General features: G+C 37.5%; 1 protein-coding gene across 2 annotated transcripts in view; it reads right to left on the reverse strand.

Moving 5' to 3' along the window:
* Positions 1-16,957, reverse strand: part of USP6NL (USP6 N-terminal like) — a 148,217-nt gene that overhangs the window by 118,140 nt on the left and 13,120 nt on the right. For both annotated transcript variants that reach the window (XM_033100773.1, XM_033100774.1), the window contains exon 2: positions 13,386-13,472. In XM_033100773.1, the coding sequence (XP_032956664.1) occupies positions 13,386-13,389 (4 nt within the window). In that variant the 5' untranslated portion in view covers positions 13,390-13,472. The remainder of the gene's footprint in view (positions 1-13,385; positions 13,473-16,957) is intronic.

The following is a 16,957-nucleotide window of genomic DNA, read 5'->3' on the forward strand; positions in this document are numbered from 1 at the left end:
AAACCACTAACTTTTGGCTAACCCCAAAATTGCTGACTTACTTTTCCTCCCTACCACTTCCAAATCCAGAATTCCCAGAGTGGGACACAAGGGAGAATACCCGTGAAAGAACAAGAATGAAAGAACAAAGAGAGAAACTAAACAGGCTGGGAATATAAGCACTCCCTACTGCCCACCTAGCTGCACATTCCAACTTACGCCGTTTTCCTTTCTCCAGATGAAACTACAAGGCAGAAATCGTCTTCTTTTAGAAAAAATGGGATCAATAACAGGAATTATATGGCAAGTGACATAAAGAAAAAACATCTAGGTAAAAGAAGGTCATCTTTTCCCACCCTTCCTCACTCACAGAAAGAAAAAAAAGACAGAAAGGGAGGGAGGAAGGGGCAGGGAGATAAACGGAGGAGAAAGGAGAAAGGAGAAAAGGAAGAATAGAAAAAAGAGGGAAAGAACCACATTGAATTTGATCTCATTTGTATTGTTTCTCTCATTCATTTAATAAAACCATGAACAAGTTCACTGGAGCATCTGGTTTGGCCCGAAGTATAATGAAGGACAAGAGAAGCAGTATTATTTTAAAGTAAAATTATACTATTAATACTATTCATAACAAATGTTATAGATAATTCAAACCAACTCCCTAGAATCCTAGAGAATTACAAACTAACTTAAAAGGTCTCTAATGCTCTTCTTTTTGCAAAATACGTCTTCAATAGTTTTTCCTATTACAAAAATAATGTATGCTCACTGTAGGAAATAAGTATCCAAAAATACGCCAAAAGAAAATAACCATCTCTCTTAGGCCCGCCATACGGAGATAAGCACCACTAACAACCTTTCAGACTTATCCCTGTACTTTTTTGCTGTTGGTTTTACAAAAATGCGGTAATATCATACATACTGTTTTGGAACTGATAGGTACTTTCATACTTTAAAATATTTCATCCACATCGTTTTATATAATCAACAAAGAGAAGGATATTTGCACTGCATTCTACATCTACAAAATTTGTGATCATATGAGTAACAACCCAGCATCTTTCCATTCTTGGCATGGACTCATTTTTTCTAACCACTTTTCAGAAAACTTTTTTGCCTTTCCTGGAAATATATTTTAGACTTAAACTACTGTCATGTTTTTCAGGACATGTAGACAAATGAGAAGGAAAAAAATGTGAGAGGCCACACTTCTTGTGACAAAAATAAGCTGTAAATATTCCAGATATCAACTGATCTGCAAATAGAAAAGGACTATTAAAAATTAAACTATAGGCGGACGGGTGGCTCAGTTGGTTAGAGAGCGAGCTCTGGGCAATGGGGCTGCCAGTTCGATTCCCACGTGGGCCAGCGAGCTGCGCCCTCCGCAACTAGAATGAAGTCAATGAGCTGCCACTCAGCTCCCTGGTGGCCAGATGGCCCAGTTGATTGGAGCGCGTCCTCTCAACCACAAGGTTGCCGGTTTCAACTCCCGCAAGGGATGGTGGGCTGCGCCCCCTGCAACTAACAACGGCAAATGGACCTGGAGCTGAGCTGCGCCCTCCACAACTAAGATTGAAAGGACAACAACTTGACTTGGAAAAGTCCCGGAAGTACACACTGTTCCCCAATAAAGTCTTGTTTAAAAAAAAAAATTAAACTGTAAGCCCATTTCTGACAAGTCTCCTCTTGGGCTAATACATCAATTAATATATTTCATTTCTTTGTCATCCTACTTAAATTTCAAGGGTGGGATATAATCACTATGTTCTAGAATTTTGAAATTCAATTGCTACAAACTCATCAATATAAAATGCATCATATGTTAGATTATGAAAAATAAAAGTTGTACATTTTTCCTACCTAAAATCTATACTATTTCCTGTCCGAATACTGTTCAGGTACTTTTACAGTAATTCCTAATAATTCATACTGGGTATTTAAAAATTAACACTGTCACAAGCTAACCAACTGTTTTCACAGATTTTTTTCATTAAAAAAGGTAAAATGAAACAAAGATATAAAAGTTAAATGTCCTGAAATTGTAGGATGTGAAAAGAATCACAGGATATGTGTTTATGGATGACAACATTATCCTTCTTTCATACAATCTCAAAGCATATTAGATGACAGTAACTGTTTATGAACAAAAGTATCTGCATTAGTGTCATTAAGTTAGCAGTTCTTTCAAAACCAGTTTTTAAAAATATTTTACCAAAGGGGAATTCGTTTTGCTTATAAAAAGCAACCCAGAAATTTCTCAACTCTGTAGCTCAGCAGAAACTGTTATAAATATGTGCAAAATATGCTTCACAAACATGAGAAATAAAAATATATTATCCCAATGTATCTTAACAACATCTAAAAATTCTGAATGTACCGACTGCATACCATCAGTGCATTTTAAAGCAATAAAATCTTGTTCAACCATACAAAATGCATTAAGCACATAATATGTACAATGCCTAGTAGGTACAATGCTGGTTCCGGGTTATTATATAGGGGTGATCGATCACTTCCTTCCATTCTACCAAGAGAAACTGGCATTAAACACATAATTACACAATTCATTATTGAATTAAAATTGAGATGACTCCTGCAAGTAAAGTACAGGATGACCACAGAATGTACCTTTAAGTGGGAATCAGTGTAAATTAAAGGCCATACATAGTACAGATGACCCTTGAACAATGCCGGGGTAAGGGGAGCCGACCCCCCAGTCAAAAATCCTTGTATAACTTTTGACTCCCCTAAACTTTAACTACCGTCATCCCATAGTATCTGAGGGGGGTTGCTTCTAGGACCCACACTACCCCCTCCACCCTCTCTTAGGAAAGACAGGAAGACACAGGCAAAAACATTTCCCTCCTATTAACTGTAGCCTAAGGAATTTTTCTGGGTTTTTTTGTTTTTTGTTTTTCTTTTTAAGAAAAAGGGCAAATTCACCAGTAATATTCATTCTGGAAACATTTTTTTTTAATTGAACCATCCTAAATAACTACAAAATAGGGAAATGGTGCATCATTACCTTCAAGGAATATGAAAGTATGAGCTCTAATTATTAAAAAAATAACAGAAACATACCTGTCTAAACACAAGTCAATGTTATAAGTCCAAATATAAAATTGCATGCAAACTATGAAATGCAATTATATAAATAAGATATACAATCTGGCCAACACCAGAGGGTCATATGCAAAAAAGCAAATGGCTGCTTTAATGTAGCAGGGTTACAATGACTTTTCCCCCCATTTCCAAAATATATTTTAATGTCATGGTTATACTTTTAAAACAACAACAAAAGAGGATTGAGGAAGATGGAGAGAATAGTTTAGATAACATTATGTAGAATGAAGTATAAAACAGAGGCAACAGTGGGGTGTTTAACGAAACCAAAGTTACCCACTTAATCCCCTCCTCCAACCACCTACCTTTACCAATGCTGGGTTTTCTGTAATTTGCGCATCTCAATCTCAACCTCTCAACTCCAGGTCTTCACACATGTGGGTCGCGTTTAGAACCCGCTCCCTCTGCCTTTTCACTTGCCAGGCCTCAGGTGGAATACAGTTGTTTCCTGGTGGCCTCCCTGCCCTCCTGTGGCTCAGTCCCGTTGGCCTGCAGACGCCTCCACTTCCCTCTCTGTGTGATACTGTGCTACGCGGGCGGCATCTGCCTTCCCCACTAGTTCTACGCTCTGGAGGCCGACGGCCACGTCTGTCTTGAGCTTGTCACACATCCCCAAAGCCAACATAGCATCGCACACAGGGAGGTGCCTAGTAAGTATGTGTGAGTACTAAAATAAAAGCAGAATTATTTGTTAAAAATCATATAATCTCTTCCTTCAAATGTTTTAAAATCAGCCTCAAAGACTCCTCTTAAAACATTTTAAGAAAGTAATTTATAGCATCATGTGTCTCAAAGTTGTCTGAAAAGCAAGGTTTGAATCTCTTATATTTTGCAAAATCCCAAGTTAATTTTCTAGCTTTCAATATACCTTGCAAAGATTAAACTTTAAAGAGTCATAACTATGGATGGCAAGTATCCTGACATTTCACATTGAAATCTAATATAACCCATAAATCTCCAAAACCTAATGAGAATCAGAGACTTGATATGGTCATTTATTCTATATTTTTAGCTACAGAAAATTTACTAGGGCAAAGACAAAGAAGCACCGGGTTCTGAGAAAGGCTAACCCTTAGTGAAGCGATCTCAATTCATACAAGAACTGCAGCTGGTTTATTGTTACACAACAATTCAATAGTGCTGTACCTTATACCTTCAAAGCATTTGTTCACCAACATCTGGAGATGTTTGTCAACATAATTTAAAACAGAAATTGTGCAAAAAGGAATTTCTCTTGACAAAAGTCAAATGTCTCTTTTCAGGGTCGTCTCATATTCTAGAAAATATTTCATTGCGTTTCTCTCAAGCCTTTGTAATAAAAGCAAAACAGAAACTCCTAAAGCAAGTACAATAAATTCAGTTCTTATGCAAGAGATTTGAATCCTGTTTCAATTAAAGAAGTGGGAAATTTTTCTGTTAAAGAACTAAGTGGAAAGAAAACCGAGAGAGATCACTGTGCATCTTCCTTTCTCCTCCAGACAGACTTCCTGGAGGAATGCCCCCAAACCAGTCCCACGTGTTAGGACAGCTCTCATTAGAGGAAGGCTCAGGCGGTCCTAACCTCAGGGATACTCTGAACCAACTGGTCCGCCCTCTTCAAAAGCCCCATATCATGAAAGACAAAGAGAAGTTCTGAGGAACTGATTAGAGGAGACCTTGAAGACTTGACAAGTAAAACGCTGTGGGTGAATAACACTCAGCTGGCTCCTGTCGGGCTGGGCAAAGCTGCTGCAAGGGGCGTTACTGGGGCTGCCAACGGTGCGAAAAGCACTGCAGACTAGATAAACACAATTTATCTATTCAGTCATTTCACTGTGGTTGCGTAAGAGAACATCCTGTTTTTAAAACTACACACTGAAATACAAAATGGATAGAGGAGCATGGTAAATGCAACCTAGTCTCAAATGGTTCCAGAATAAATAAGTAATGTGTATTTTTTAAAAAATACATATTCAGAAGTTTAAAACACAAAAAATTGATCCTACTGAAAGAATAAAGTTGGACCAGGTGGGAAGGAGAGAATTTCACGGTACCAGACGTAGAATTTCACCTGCTGAGAAGAAACACACTTATCCAAGAGACCAAGAGACCAAGACGACTAAGCAGGAAAATGGCAGATGTAGACTCTTCCTTCAGGACGCAGCTCAGCACTCAGCCTGAAGGGCGTATCTTTCCCCTTAGACCAAAAGCTCGGATGCCTAACAATTTTTACATCATATTTTAACAGGAAAAGGAGTAATGACTCCACTTCCACAATACAAATCATTTTTAAGTAGCTTTCTTAAGTACAGAAACCCTTTTAGTAAGGAATTATTTGCATCCAAGTTCCTTTTAACAAAGTCAGCTTGGGTAGCTAGAAAAGCGGGAAGGAGTCTTTCTCCCTCCTGGGCAAAGCTCCCCAAACATGCAGGTACATATACCGACAGGTACAAAGTTCCTATTAAAAGTTTACGGTTGATTTAAAAAAAGACTACTCCCAGTGGCCCTATCGCTTCCAGGTGTGGTCACCTGGACAAAGACGGCGGGCCACCTCCCTGGCAACGGAGTGCATCTTTCCTTAGAAGGAGAGGCTCTAACAGCAGTGCAGATTCCCCTCAGCGGTAAGGAAACCCTCTTCTGTATAGCTTCTGGGCCGCTACCAGCAGGCACATTTCTGGTAATAAAGCCAGCCAGTGAAACACAGCTTAGTGGGCCTAACAGTCTGAATCCACCATTTGGCAGATAAACTTGTGTTGTTGCCGTTAAAACAACAAAGTTAAGCATGTTTGAAAATCAAACTCAAATTTGTTGTACCATAATTATCACAAGTAAATAAATTAGCAATGCTCCTCCAACAATGGAAATACCTCGTTCCCCCTTTCGTCCTACAGAACACATCACACTTCCTCTGGATCTACATATCACATAAAGAAAATAACAAAAAGTTATTGCCTAAGGAAAATACACAAGACCAACTATTGTAAGTTTACATAAAAACTTAATACATGTATACATATTTGTTTTTTCAAATTTCCTTTAAGTGATAGTCAAGTAAACATAATCTAGCTCACTCTGCATTTGTTAGAACATAACAAGGGGGACACGTTACAGAAGCCGGGCCGCGGGCCATAGCAATGTGGCCAGTTAGCAGCAAGGCCCACCCAGGTCTCTGGGCCCTGGGAACCTAAAGAAGACTGTCATTGGGTAGCTGACTCTCGGAGAATGGAATTCTAAAGAGTTTCCCTGAAGAACAGTGTATCTTAAAACTACAAGAAAGAGGTCAGTTGGAGCACTCTGGTTCATGCTGTACTAAAAATTTTAGTTGGAGTTGATTTACATACCGAGTATGTCTACATTATGCAATAGACTATAGATCTAAGAGAAAAATGTTAATGACGGGCTACCAAAGCTATGTAAATAATGTGGATTTTTTTAAACAATAATAGCATAATAACGTAAAGTAAATGGCTTGAAATTTTAAGATTTAACTAGCAAAAGTAATGTAAAAACCTTTACTGAGATTATACTACAATAGTAATTTACATTGTACTAAGAATTTAAATGACTTAATAAAAGGAAACTAGATTTCCACAAAAAATGTTTTGTTTAATTACAAATCAATTTCTTTTATAGACAGAGGTGTGCATGTGTGTTTGTGTGTGTGTGTGTATGTGTGTGTGTGTGTGAAAAAGAGAGAGAGAGAGAGAATATCAAATGGACAAAATATATCAACAACTGGTAAATCTGGGTAAAAGTTATATGAGGAATAATTTGGGGTATTATTGTTAAACCTTGTTATAAGTTTGAAAAACAACAAAACAAGAAGACATAAAACAATGTAAACCATCTCCTAACAAGAGAGTAAAGTACTGTAATGACTATGTAAGAAACGCTACATTAAATTCACATTTAATTCCCCATAGGATCAAACTAAGAATTACTTACTTTTCTGCAGCAAGTAGTCAAAAAGACGATAAATTAGCTAAAAGCAAAGTATATTCCAATTTAAATGGTCAGTATTAATACAGGGAAGTGCTTTAAACTAAGAAATTGCTCTACTAAATTTTCTGAGAAGCATTTTTTTTTTTTTCATTTTTTACTGGGGACTATTGGGGAGCAGTGTTTCTCCAGGGCCATCAGCTTCAAGTCACTGTCCTTCAATCTAGTTGTGGAGGGCGCAGCTCAGCTCAAATCCAGTTGCCGTTTTCAAGCTTTGGTTGCAGGGGGCACAGCCCACCATCCCATGTAGGAATTGAACTGGCAACCTTGTTGTTGAGAGCTCGCGCTCTAACCAACTGAGCCATCCGGCTGCCCCTCTGAGAAGCACTTTTTGCTGACATTCTTTATCATCTTACCTACGCTTTATCACTGCCACAGTTCTGATGGGTTACACAGTGTTTCTCAACAGGGACACTCCACTCTACTCTGTCCCTGCCCACCAAATAGCAGTAGGTTCCCCCAGTAACTGTGACAACAAAAAAGTCTCCATACATTTCCAAATTTACCCCCACCCCATTAAGAATCAAGGATTATTCATTTGAAGAATAGTTGACATTTAAAACTTTATATTCCAAAATCTAAATTTATCAAACATAAATGAGTCTTAATATATCAAATGGATACTTGTTATACTTTACAAGGGGATTTCTTTCACAATTCCAATAAATGCAGACATGCCAGTATTTAAAATACAATTCAACCTATAAATTTTATTTTCTTTAACTTCTGCCCAACTTCTGAGGCACACAGCTACAGGCTATACACCTAGCTAGGCTATTGTCCTAGAGAGGGGTTTTCACCAATACTTAGAGAAAGTCTTATATTACTTGTAGCGAGAATTTTCTATTTAGTAGGATTCAGAAGAATCCTTCCACCACCAAGGGATTTAGCAATCTACTCAATTACTTATAACATTGCCTGCTCTAACAAATGTTAAGACAAATTGTTCTTCACTTCAACATGAAATTTTAGTCTATTGCTCCAATGAACAAAGATATTTATTCCTCCTCTATTGGAAGGCTACAAATACACTACATCCCTAATTATCCACTGCCATTACTTTTTTCTTCAGATAAATGAGAAACGTTTCATACCCAGAAATGAACACAAAAAATTCACTCCATTATTTAGGCCAAAGGGCAGGATCAAACACTCCAAAACAATAGAATCACCCTGGCCTGTCCAGTCAAAAGAGAATTAACATCTAGAAAGACTCTCTTAGGAAACATGACATGTAATTAGTTACAGAGAAAAACCTTCCTGAAGAAAGAGAAATCAAATACAAAAGATTAAAAATTTTAAATAGAGCAGATAGGCTTTATATTTTTTAACTTAAAACTTGGGAAAAGAAAAATTAAGTAGTACCCTAAATAATCACTTTTCTTTGTTTGCTGGTACCTTTTTGGCTTTTTTTTTTTTAACATATACTACCAAAATAATCATCTAGAAATTGTATGGCACTACACAAACTACACTTGTATAACCATCCATTTCAAATTACAGCTATAATTTAAATATAACACCTTTATTCATCTTTGGCATCATCTGATAAAATTTTGAACAAATCTGATAAATGTTGATTGAGCATTGCAAAATATGCAAATACAGGAAAACAAGAACAATTTAAGTAAGGAAATCAAAAGGCTTTTTGTGGATTGTAATAATGTTAACAATCCACAATGAAATGCACAGCGTCATGGTGGCATCATATTATACATTTTCCACAAGATACATATTCATTCTCAGAACTTATAAAGATCTAGACTAGGAGCTAACAAGCACCGAAAGCATTTAACAAATGCTGTAGGCCTTATAGTTGGGGCATCACAACTAGTGTGTCAGGCAGGGTGTGGAGAAATCGATGCCCTCAGCTTTCAGGGCACTTGGGCACAAGTGGAGCCTCTGACGTGCCAGAGCCAGTCGCCTCCAAGCCCCAAACATCTCATCAGATTATCCCACATGCTGTACAACCACAGCCATGTCCTATGCACTTCACGACGTGGGAAGGACTAGGAAATCCTGCAGCGATACACCCACCAACACACAGGTATATTCAACCTTTCTTCTAACCTCTGGAGAAATACTGAAAAGCTTTTAGTTACCATCATTCTCAGCCATATCTAGGTTTGGAAATTCGATCTAAACTTTAATGACACACGCATATCTTCCTATTTTTTAAGCTGTACCATGCTGCTCCTATGATTTCCAAAAACAGGGACTCTGGTATACTCAGTTCCCATGCCCTAGAAACTGCAGCATAATGTATCCACACACTCCCTAACCTATGGCCACATGGTCTACTCAAGAATGATTTCTATCACTAGACAAAAATTATCAAATTGGCAAGAAAAAAGAGACGGAACTCAAAGTCCATTTCAAAGGGATCCTGAAAAGAGCTGAAAACTAAGAACAAAGCTAGAAAATGCAAATCCTGCCTTTTTACGATATTTTTAATTTACATCTAACAAAAACGTCTATTTATGAGAATAATTTTTCCAGAATAAAATGTTAAGTTGCTTCCCTAATAGAAGCCCTACAGGACAAAGTCCAAACTTCCTGGAATATATATGGCCTGGACCCTGATTCCACCTTCTCCAGCTATTTCTTTCACAGTCTCCCTTCCCCATCTTACTCCCATACTCCAGAACGTTCCACTACCTGGTAACACCTGCATGGAGTCAAACCTTCGTGCCTCTCTCACACCACCCTACCTACTTGGAATGCTTCCTCCTATGCCACACTTCTCTCTCTCTCTCTCTCTCTCTCTCTCTCTCTCTCTCTCTCTAAATAGCTCAAATTTCATCTAAAAATCATAACACATGGAATAGCAACCACCTAATAAGTGCGTTATTTAGGAACACCTAAATCTATGCACTATTTATCGAGCACCAGTAAGTGCCAGGAACAGTGTTTAGCACTAGGAATAAAAGCCTTTGCCCTCCAGGAACTTATAGATAAGAACGAATGGGCAGGTGACTTTGGCACAGTATGATAGGTACCAGTTACGTACCAGACCTAGGCAAGCGGAGCGCTATGGAGAGGAGGCAGGAGGGGCTCACCCAGCGAGGGAAGTGGAGCAAGGATGACAGACAGGGACGCTAGGAGAGAGGGAACCGGGCGCTGGGGGCCACGGGGCCAGGTGCTGGGAGCCAGGGGCCGGGCGCTGGGAGCCAGGGAACTAAGCACAAACTGATTTTTTTTAATTTTTAAATGTGAAGTAAGGACTTTGGACTTCATTGTAACACCAGTGGTTAAACCCCCAATGGCATTGTTCATTTTTTGTGGTTCCCATTTTCACAATAAACACAGAAAAATTCCAGATAAAATATAGAAACAAATCACCAAAATGATATTCCTATGCCCCAAAACATGTTAAACATTTCTACGGATTGGAAATCTAACAGGAACACAAAGTGTGAGCCACACTGAAGCCAGGACATCTGCTGGGCTCTGGGGCCCAAAGCAGGAAGAGGCAGCAGGAAGCTGATCCGATAGGGTAACTGCAAACGCAAGGGTTCCCCGAGAAGGAGGCTGAGCAGCCAGGCTCTTTGGTTAAAACCAGGGCTAGGCGTGGCACTCCTCCTTCATTATGAAACTAGACTGAAAAAGACTTTTGCTAACTGCACTCGGATCACAGCTTAGAAAGCTGTTGATCTAACGCCAGCTGACTAGTGACGGAATCTGTGACATCCCCAAGGTTACCGTGGGGCTGGGGCGCGGACCCACTAACACAAGGCCTGATTCTGATCTGGAAACTCCAAAGCCAGACAAGGACAACTGCAAATCAGCGAGACCAGCAGGGAAAATCACAAAGAGAGAGAGATACAAAGAGAGAGGAAGAAGGAGAGAGGGGGATTGGGGGCACCAGGGAGAGAAGCGGGGGGGGGGGGGGGGGGGGGAAGGGGGGGAAAGATAAAAAATTCCCATCAGAAGCTGCCTGTGAAAGTACAGAACATGATGAAAACAAGATCAACAACCATAACATAAATTCACTGAAGACAAAATAAAAAAAAAAAATAATCAAGTGATCTGAAAAACAACTTTAAACATGTAAAAAGATCCACAATGAGATAAAGGAATAATAAAAGAGAAAATTTTTAAATAAAACAAACAAATTAGAAAAAAAAACTTGTGGATATAAAAAAGAACCAATTAAAAATCTTGCAAATGAAACAGAGCCAATGTAATTTACAAATAAAAAGTTGTAGTGGTTCAGATACTTCTTAGTAGTTGCCTAACAAGCTACTGCCCCTCTGCCTTCGTCCCCACAGGGCGTCTAGTTCTTAGGGGCAGCTGTATACAAGCCACTGTTTGAGATTCAAAAAGCAAAGACACATGGGACCTGCCCTCAAAGAACTGGCCATCTATAACAGGGATGCGAAAAGAAGACCAAGATTACAAAGTAGAACAAAATTTGGTTCAATTTCAAAAATGTTAAGTATTCTTAAGTTAAAAGGCTTGACATTTCTCTCTTAGTTTCAAGAACTAGTGTTATCACCTTTACTAGAAGTGATGCTTTACATTAGATAAACATTCTCACAAACTGCATATGAATGGAGCTGAAATAACAAAAGCTGTTTTTTTCTTGATCTATAATTGAACTCATCTAGCAGCTTTTCTTGTTTATTCAAAGTACACCACTAAAAAGTCTAGAAAATCAAAGACCACTTGCAATATTACTCTTAGAAAGCACTCAAAGATTTCACAATAGCTTCATTTTCATTTATCAAATGCCTAATTATTGAAATTGTTTATAATAAAAGCTACTCTGTTCATATTAAGGTAAATAGAATCAATATGAATAATATGTGAAAATTTTTAAACTCGCTGATATTATATTCCAATAAGGAAATGCTCATCCATCCCAAAGTTTTCATAATCAAAAAAGCTATACTTAAAAAGTACATTAAAGCTGTCATAGGATTATGATAAAGTAAAATCTTATCGTTCCCTCACTCTCTGAAAGTAAACAGTTAACAAAAATCCAATTCTCCTGTCTGCAAGCAGAAGTGGATAGAAATGACAGAAAGATTATACCTATATACAACTGAGAAGATAAAATCCATATCAAATTGGTAAATCTGTAGGATAGATTTGGTTCTTTGTTCCATCAAAGTCATTGATAAAGAGAAATTTTTTTTTTTGCTTAAATATTATATGTTACACAATGATCAAATTTCACACAATAAAACCTCTGCTAATTATGTCACTGCAATTTTCCCCCTTCATATTTTTTTCTTTAACCTTTGGCATTTTATTATTTATATGTTTTTGGTATATGAATTATATCTTTTTTTATTAGTTTCAGGTGCACAAGACAAAGTAATACTTAGACATTTATCATTTATATCCCTCACACTGTGGACCCCCCGCCCCCCATCACTATCTCTCTGACATCGCACCGAGCCATCCCATTTCCACTGTCTCCACTCCCAATGCTGTACTCTGCCTCTTGTAAGTGTATACATACATATATATATACATATGTATATAATATTATAGTTGGCATTCATTATTGTTCAGCTTCAGGTGTACAGTGCAGTGATCAGGCATCTACATCTTCCCTGAGGTGGTCTCCCAAATGGGACACGTGTCCATCGGATACCCTACAAAATCTTTACAACATTATTGATTACGTTCCCCAGATTAATTTTCAAATCCCCTTGGCCATCTTGTGGTTACTGACTGTTTTCTAATCCCCTCACCTTCCCCCTTACCCCCACCCCACTGCCCATCTAGCAACCCTCAGTTTTTCCTCTTTGTCTCCAAAACCGTTTCTGATTAGTTCATTCACTTATTCTTTCTTTAGATTCCACATATAAGTGAGATCATATGGTACTTATCTTTCTCTGTCTGACTTATTTCACTTAACATAGTGTTCTCTAGGCCCATCCATGTTGTTGCAAATGGTAAGATTTCTTTCTTCTTTATGGCTGCGTAATACTCCATTGTATACCCCTTCATATTTTTAATGAGTCATGCTCCAATGGCTAGTCAATAGAAAATTTTAGATAACAGAACTATAAATCAGCCAAGAAGCTAATGACACAGATTCTCTCTCTCTCACACACACACACACACACACACACACGCCCCCACATCTAACTTCATAGAATAAACCAAACATCAAAAGTATCTCCTTGTTTAAAGAGATAAGTGCACATCACTGGGCTGAACCAAACAGATTATCCAGTCTCTGATGAAGTAACTAATTCCAATTTGTCCAATAACAAATTTTTTTCTTTTTTTAAGTACAAGACTGCAAATGCTCCTGAGACCACTGAAATGAAACAAAGGACACTTACTCATGACTGGAAATGTCTCTGTATGTTGTCCCAATCAGAGAGTAAACCAAAATCTGCTGTCCAAGGTTTCTCAGAGGAATACATGTCCTAGTCAGAAAACAAAGAGAAAGAAATCATATTTTCTAAGGCATTTAAAGTTAAGTTTTCTAAAAGGAAATGAAAATAATTCAGTTTAAAATTTTTCTATTTCCAAAAGAATGGTTAGTGTCATCTAAATATTAAAAAATTACCAATCAACCTTTAGAACATCATGATTCCATTAATATTTTCCTTTTTCTGTAAGAAGTTACCTCAAAAGTAAAGAAGATGTATAAACTTATTAAGGTGTCCTTTGTCTTCAGTTAGTAAAAATTTATTCTATCCTTCATTCCCAAATAAATAAATCATAGAAAGAAAACACACCACCTAGGGTAAATATAGCACATCACACCTGCTAAGTTTATTTGATTGCAGATAAATGATTTATGTAAGCCATCAATAAAGATTACCAAAGTTATTGCTACAGACTTTCTCTAATGGGCATTTTCCTCACAATAAAAGTAATATGGTTGCATTTTTTCAAAAAAATGGAAACCAGCAGCAAAGTAGAAGAAAAATTCTCTCACAACACAATGCCACTACACGTTTCCTTTCAAGGAATTTTTTGTAAGTATTTTATAAACATACTTTATAAATATCACATACAAAATTTTACATTTGGTTCTTTTCACTTGAGTATAACAAAGTATAACTCTGTATGAGTATAAATACAACCCTAAGCCTTTGCTAAGATTTACGTTATAAATCTTCTTTTCTTGACTAATACATTTTTTAAATGAGGCATAAATATTAGTGCTGCACTTAAATATAACCATGGATGCATAAATACCTCCCCAAATCTAATATATGAAATCCCACAGTTAAAATCAGATTCGCTACAAAATTTACACTTGTGCTACCTCACGTGTGTCTTCCCTCACAAACTGACAAGCTACTTCTTGCAATCACAAGAAATGATGGTTAATTTTCTAAATCAATTAAGAAAACAGCATAATACTAAGGACCTCTGCTTCTGAAACAGATTAAAGTTACAGTATCATTTTTTAAAGAAACAATGCTCGCCCCATGTATATATTTTACTCATATCATGTAATAGACAGGAGAAGTATAAATTTACAAAGTGAAATTTCTGTATGCACAGCATGGCTCAGACGCTGTAATTCACAGTGGCATATGATCACAGTGCTGCTATGTAGTCACCTGACCCCCATCCCACATGCTCTTTTATTTATCTACGCAGTGGATGCTATTAACTGATGTCATCTCCAGATAAGCTAATTATCCAAAGGAAATAAGGTAAATGGAAAAATCAAAAATAACGTGTAACCTACATGTTAGTTTTAAAATACATGATCAAAGTTTCCCACTACAAGCACACTTTCTGGATGGTGAGTCTATTAGGTTTCCCTTCCCGCCCAGGGAACTCCAAGGTTGAACACGCTGACTTCCCAGCATGCTGAGATGACAATGGGAAGACAATCCCATTACGAAGACACAGAGTAGATTAATGTTCACAGACGACGCATGAATTCGCTCACTTACACTTGTACAGTCTAGTCTCTTTGCCCAGGGACTTTTCTCAAAAACACCAGGATAGTAAAACACGGGATTTAAAACCTCACCATCTGAGGTGATAAATATACTTTATAAATATGCAGCAATGCACGAGTTGGAAATAATGTAAAATGTCATGCAGTGATTCTTAGAAACATTTTAAAATTTCTTATCACTGAAGTCCCTTGTTCAGGATTCTTTATGATAATCACAGCTTTGAAATGTAGAGCCGCCCATCTCTCTTCACAGGCAGTCTACCAATTCTTTTAAGCAACTAGGCAGTTCAGTGTTTACAAGATAAAATTTTCACTCTCCCTGTCTCCACTCCTATCCCTTCCCACTGGACAAAAGAGGAAGAAGAAAGATCTGACTTGCTGTCTTTCACACCATCCAAGAGGGAAAAAGCAATTTGTCTTAAATGCACAATTTCACATAAAAGACATATTGGGGCATTTCTACAAAATCTGGCCTTTAAACTCATTTTCCAGAACTCGAGCCACTGCTGTTTATTCTCATTCTCATATTGTTATTCTCTGATAAACTGTAATATGGGTTCTTTCAAGTGACTCCTCCGACTTTGTGGCCAAACTTGGTATGTAGCAGTGGAAAGGCTACAGCAGCCTAAGGCGAACCCACCTGACAGGGGACCCTGGACCTAGTGAAAAGGAAAACAAGCTCTACCATATCCTTTTTCTTTACTGCAGCCACCAAACGTGGCCTAAAAATAAGTCTGCCACTTTTAGATAGTCAAAACCTATGAAATACTAAAAGAATTTCTGGGTTTTATAATACCAAATAATCTATTCTAGAACTAATTCAGCACACCCAATTTCAATTACTTTAAAACTTAAATAGAATTATAAACCACAACATATAGTATCAACATATATCCATGGACACATAATTCTACATTCCTAATAATATTCTTTCAGGAGACCAAACTAACTTTAACTTATTTCATCGTACAGTAACTTCTCCTATGGAAAAATATACACAAAGAACCCCAATCTCCACTAACAACTGATAGGATCTCTATTTTTTTACTCTTATCACAAATTATAATTTTAAAAAATCAAATGTAATCTTGATGACACGATGCTAAGTGAATAAGCCAGTCATAATAGGACAAATCCTCTCTGATTCTACTTACATGCAGTACCTTAACTCAGGAAGTCAAATCATAAGGACAGACAGCAGGATGGTGGCTGTCGGGCTGGGCGGGGAATGGGGAGCTCGTGATTAATGGGTGCAGAGTTTCAGTCTGAGAAGATGAAAAACAGTTCTGGAGGTGGATGGGGAGATCAGTGGGAATGTACTTAATACACTGACCTGTACACTAAAAATGGTTAAGATAGCAAATCTTATGTATATTTTACCACAATAAAAAAAATACAAATTTTAAAACAGAATCAATGTACCTATGGTTCCAAAAGAGTAAGTGAATCCTAAAATAACAGAAATTTATTACACAGAATCAGGACATTTTATATATTTTAGTCTTTTAGTATCCTTAAATTCTTTGTAAAATGAGAAGGAAGACAAAGTAATTATTTAAGTAATGGTTTCTCATAATTTTTAACTTCTTGGTCCATTTCCACTGAAAGAACTTCCAGCACTCTGCTGTGAACTTTCCAGTTTTTATCATTCACGGTAAGTACTTCTCCAACTAAACTAAAGCTACCAGGGATTTTTGTTTCTGAGGTTCAATTGGCTTGGGAAACTTCTTGCTACATGACACCTGAAAATGCTTGATAAAATACAAGAATTATCCTTTAGATACAGAGCAAGTCTCACAGAAAACTACGAGAAATCCTCAGAGATCAAAACAGTGCACAGGAGCAGAGCGACGGGTGAGGAGGCACCGATGCCAGCAACTGCCAGCAACTGCCAGCAACTGCGCAGAGACACTTGACAATCTCCCATAACTAAATTACCAGGTCCTGGTAAACCACTGTAGCCATTAGCCACATGTAGCTATT

Source organism: Rhinolophus ferrumequinum (assembly GCF_004115265.2).
Source record: "Rhinolophus ferrumequinum isolate MPI-CBG mRhiFer1 chromosome 5 unlocalized genomic scaffold, mRhiFer1_v1.p scaffold_110_arrow_ctg1, whole genome shotgun sequence".
Classification (NCBI taxonomy): Eukaryota; Metazoa; Chordata; class Mammalia; order Chiroptera; family Rhinolophidae; genus Rhinolophus; species Rhinolophus ferrumequinum.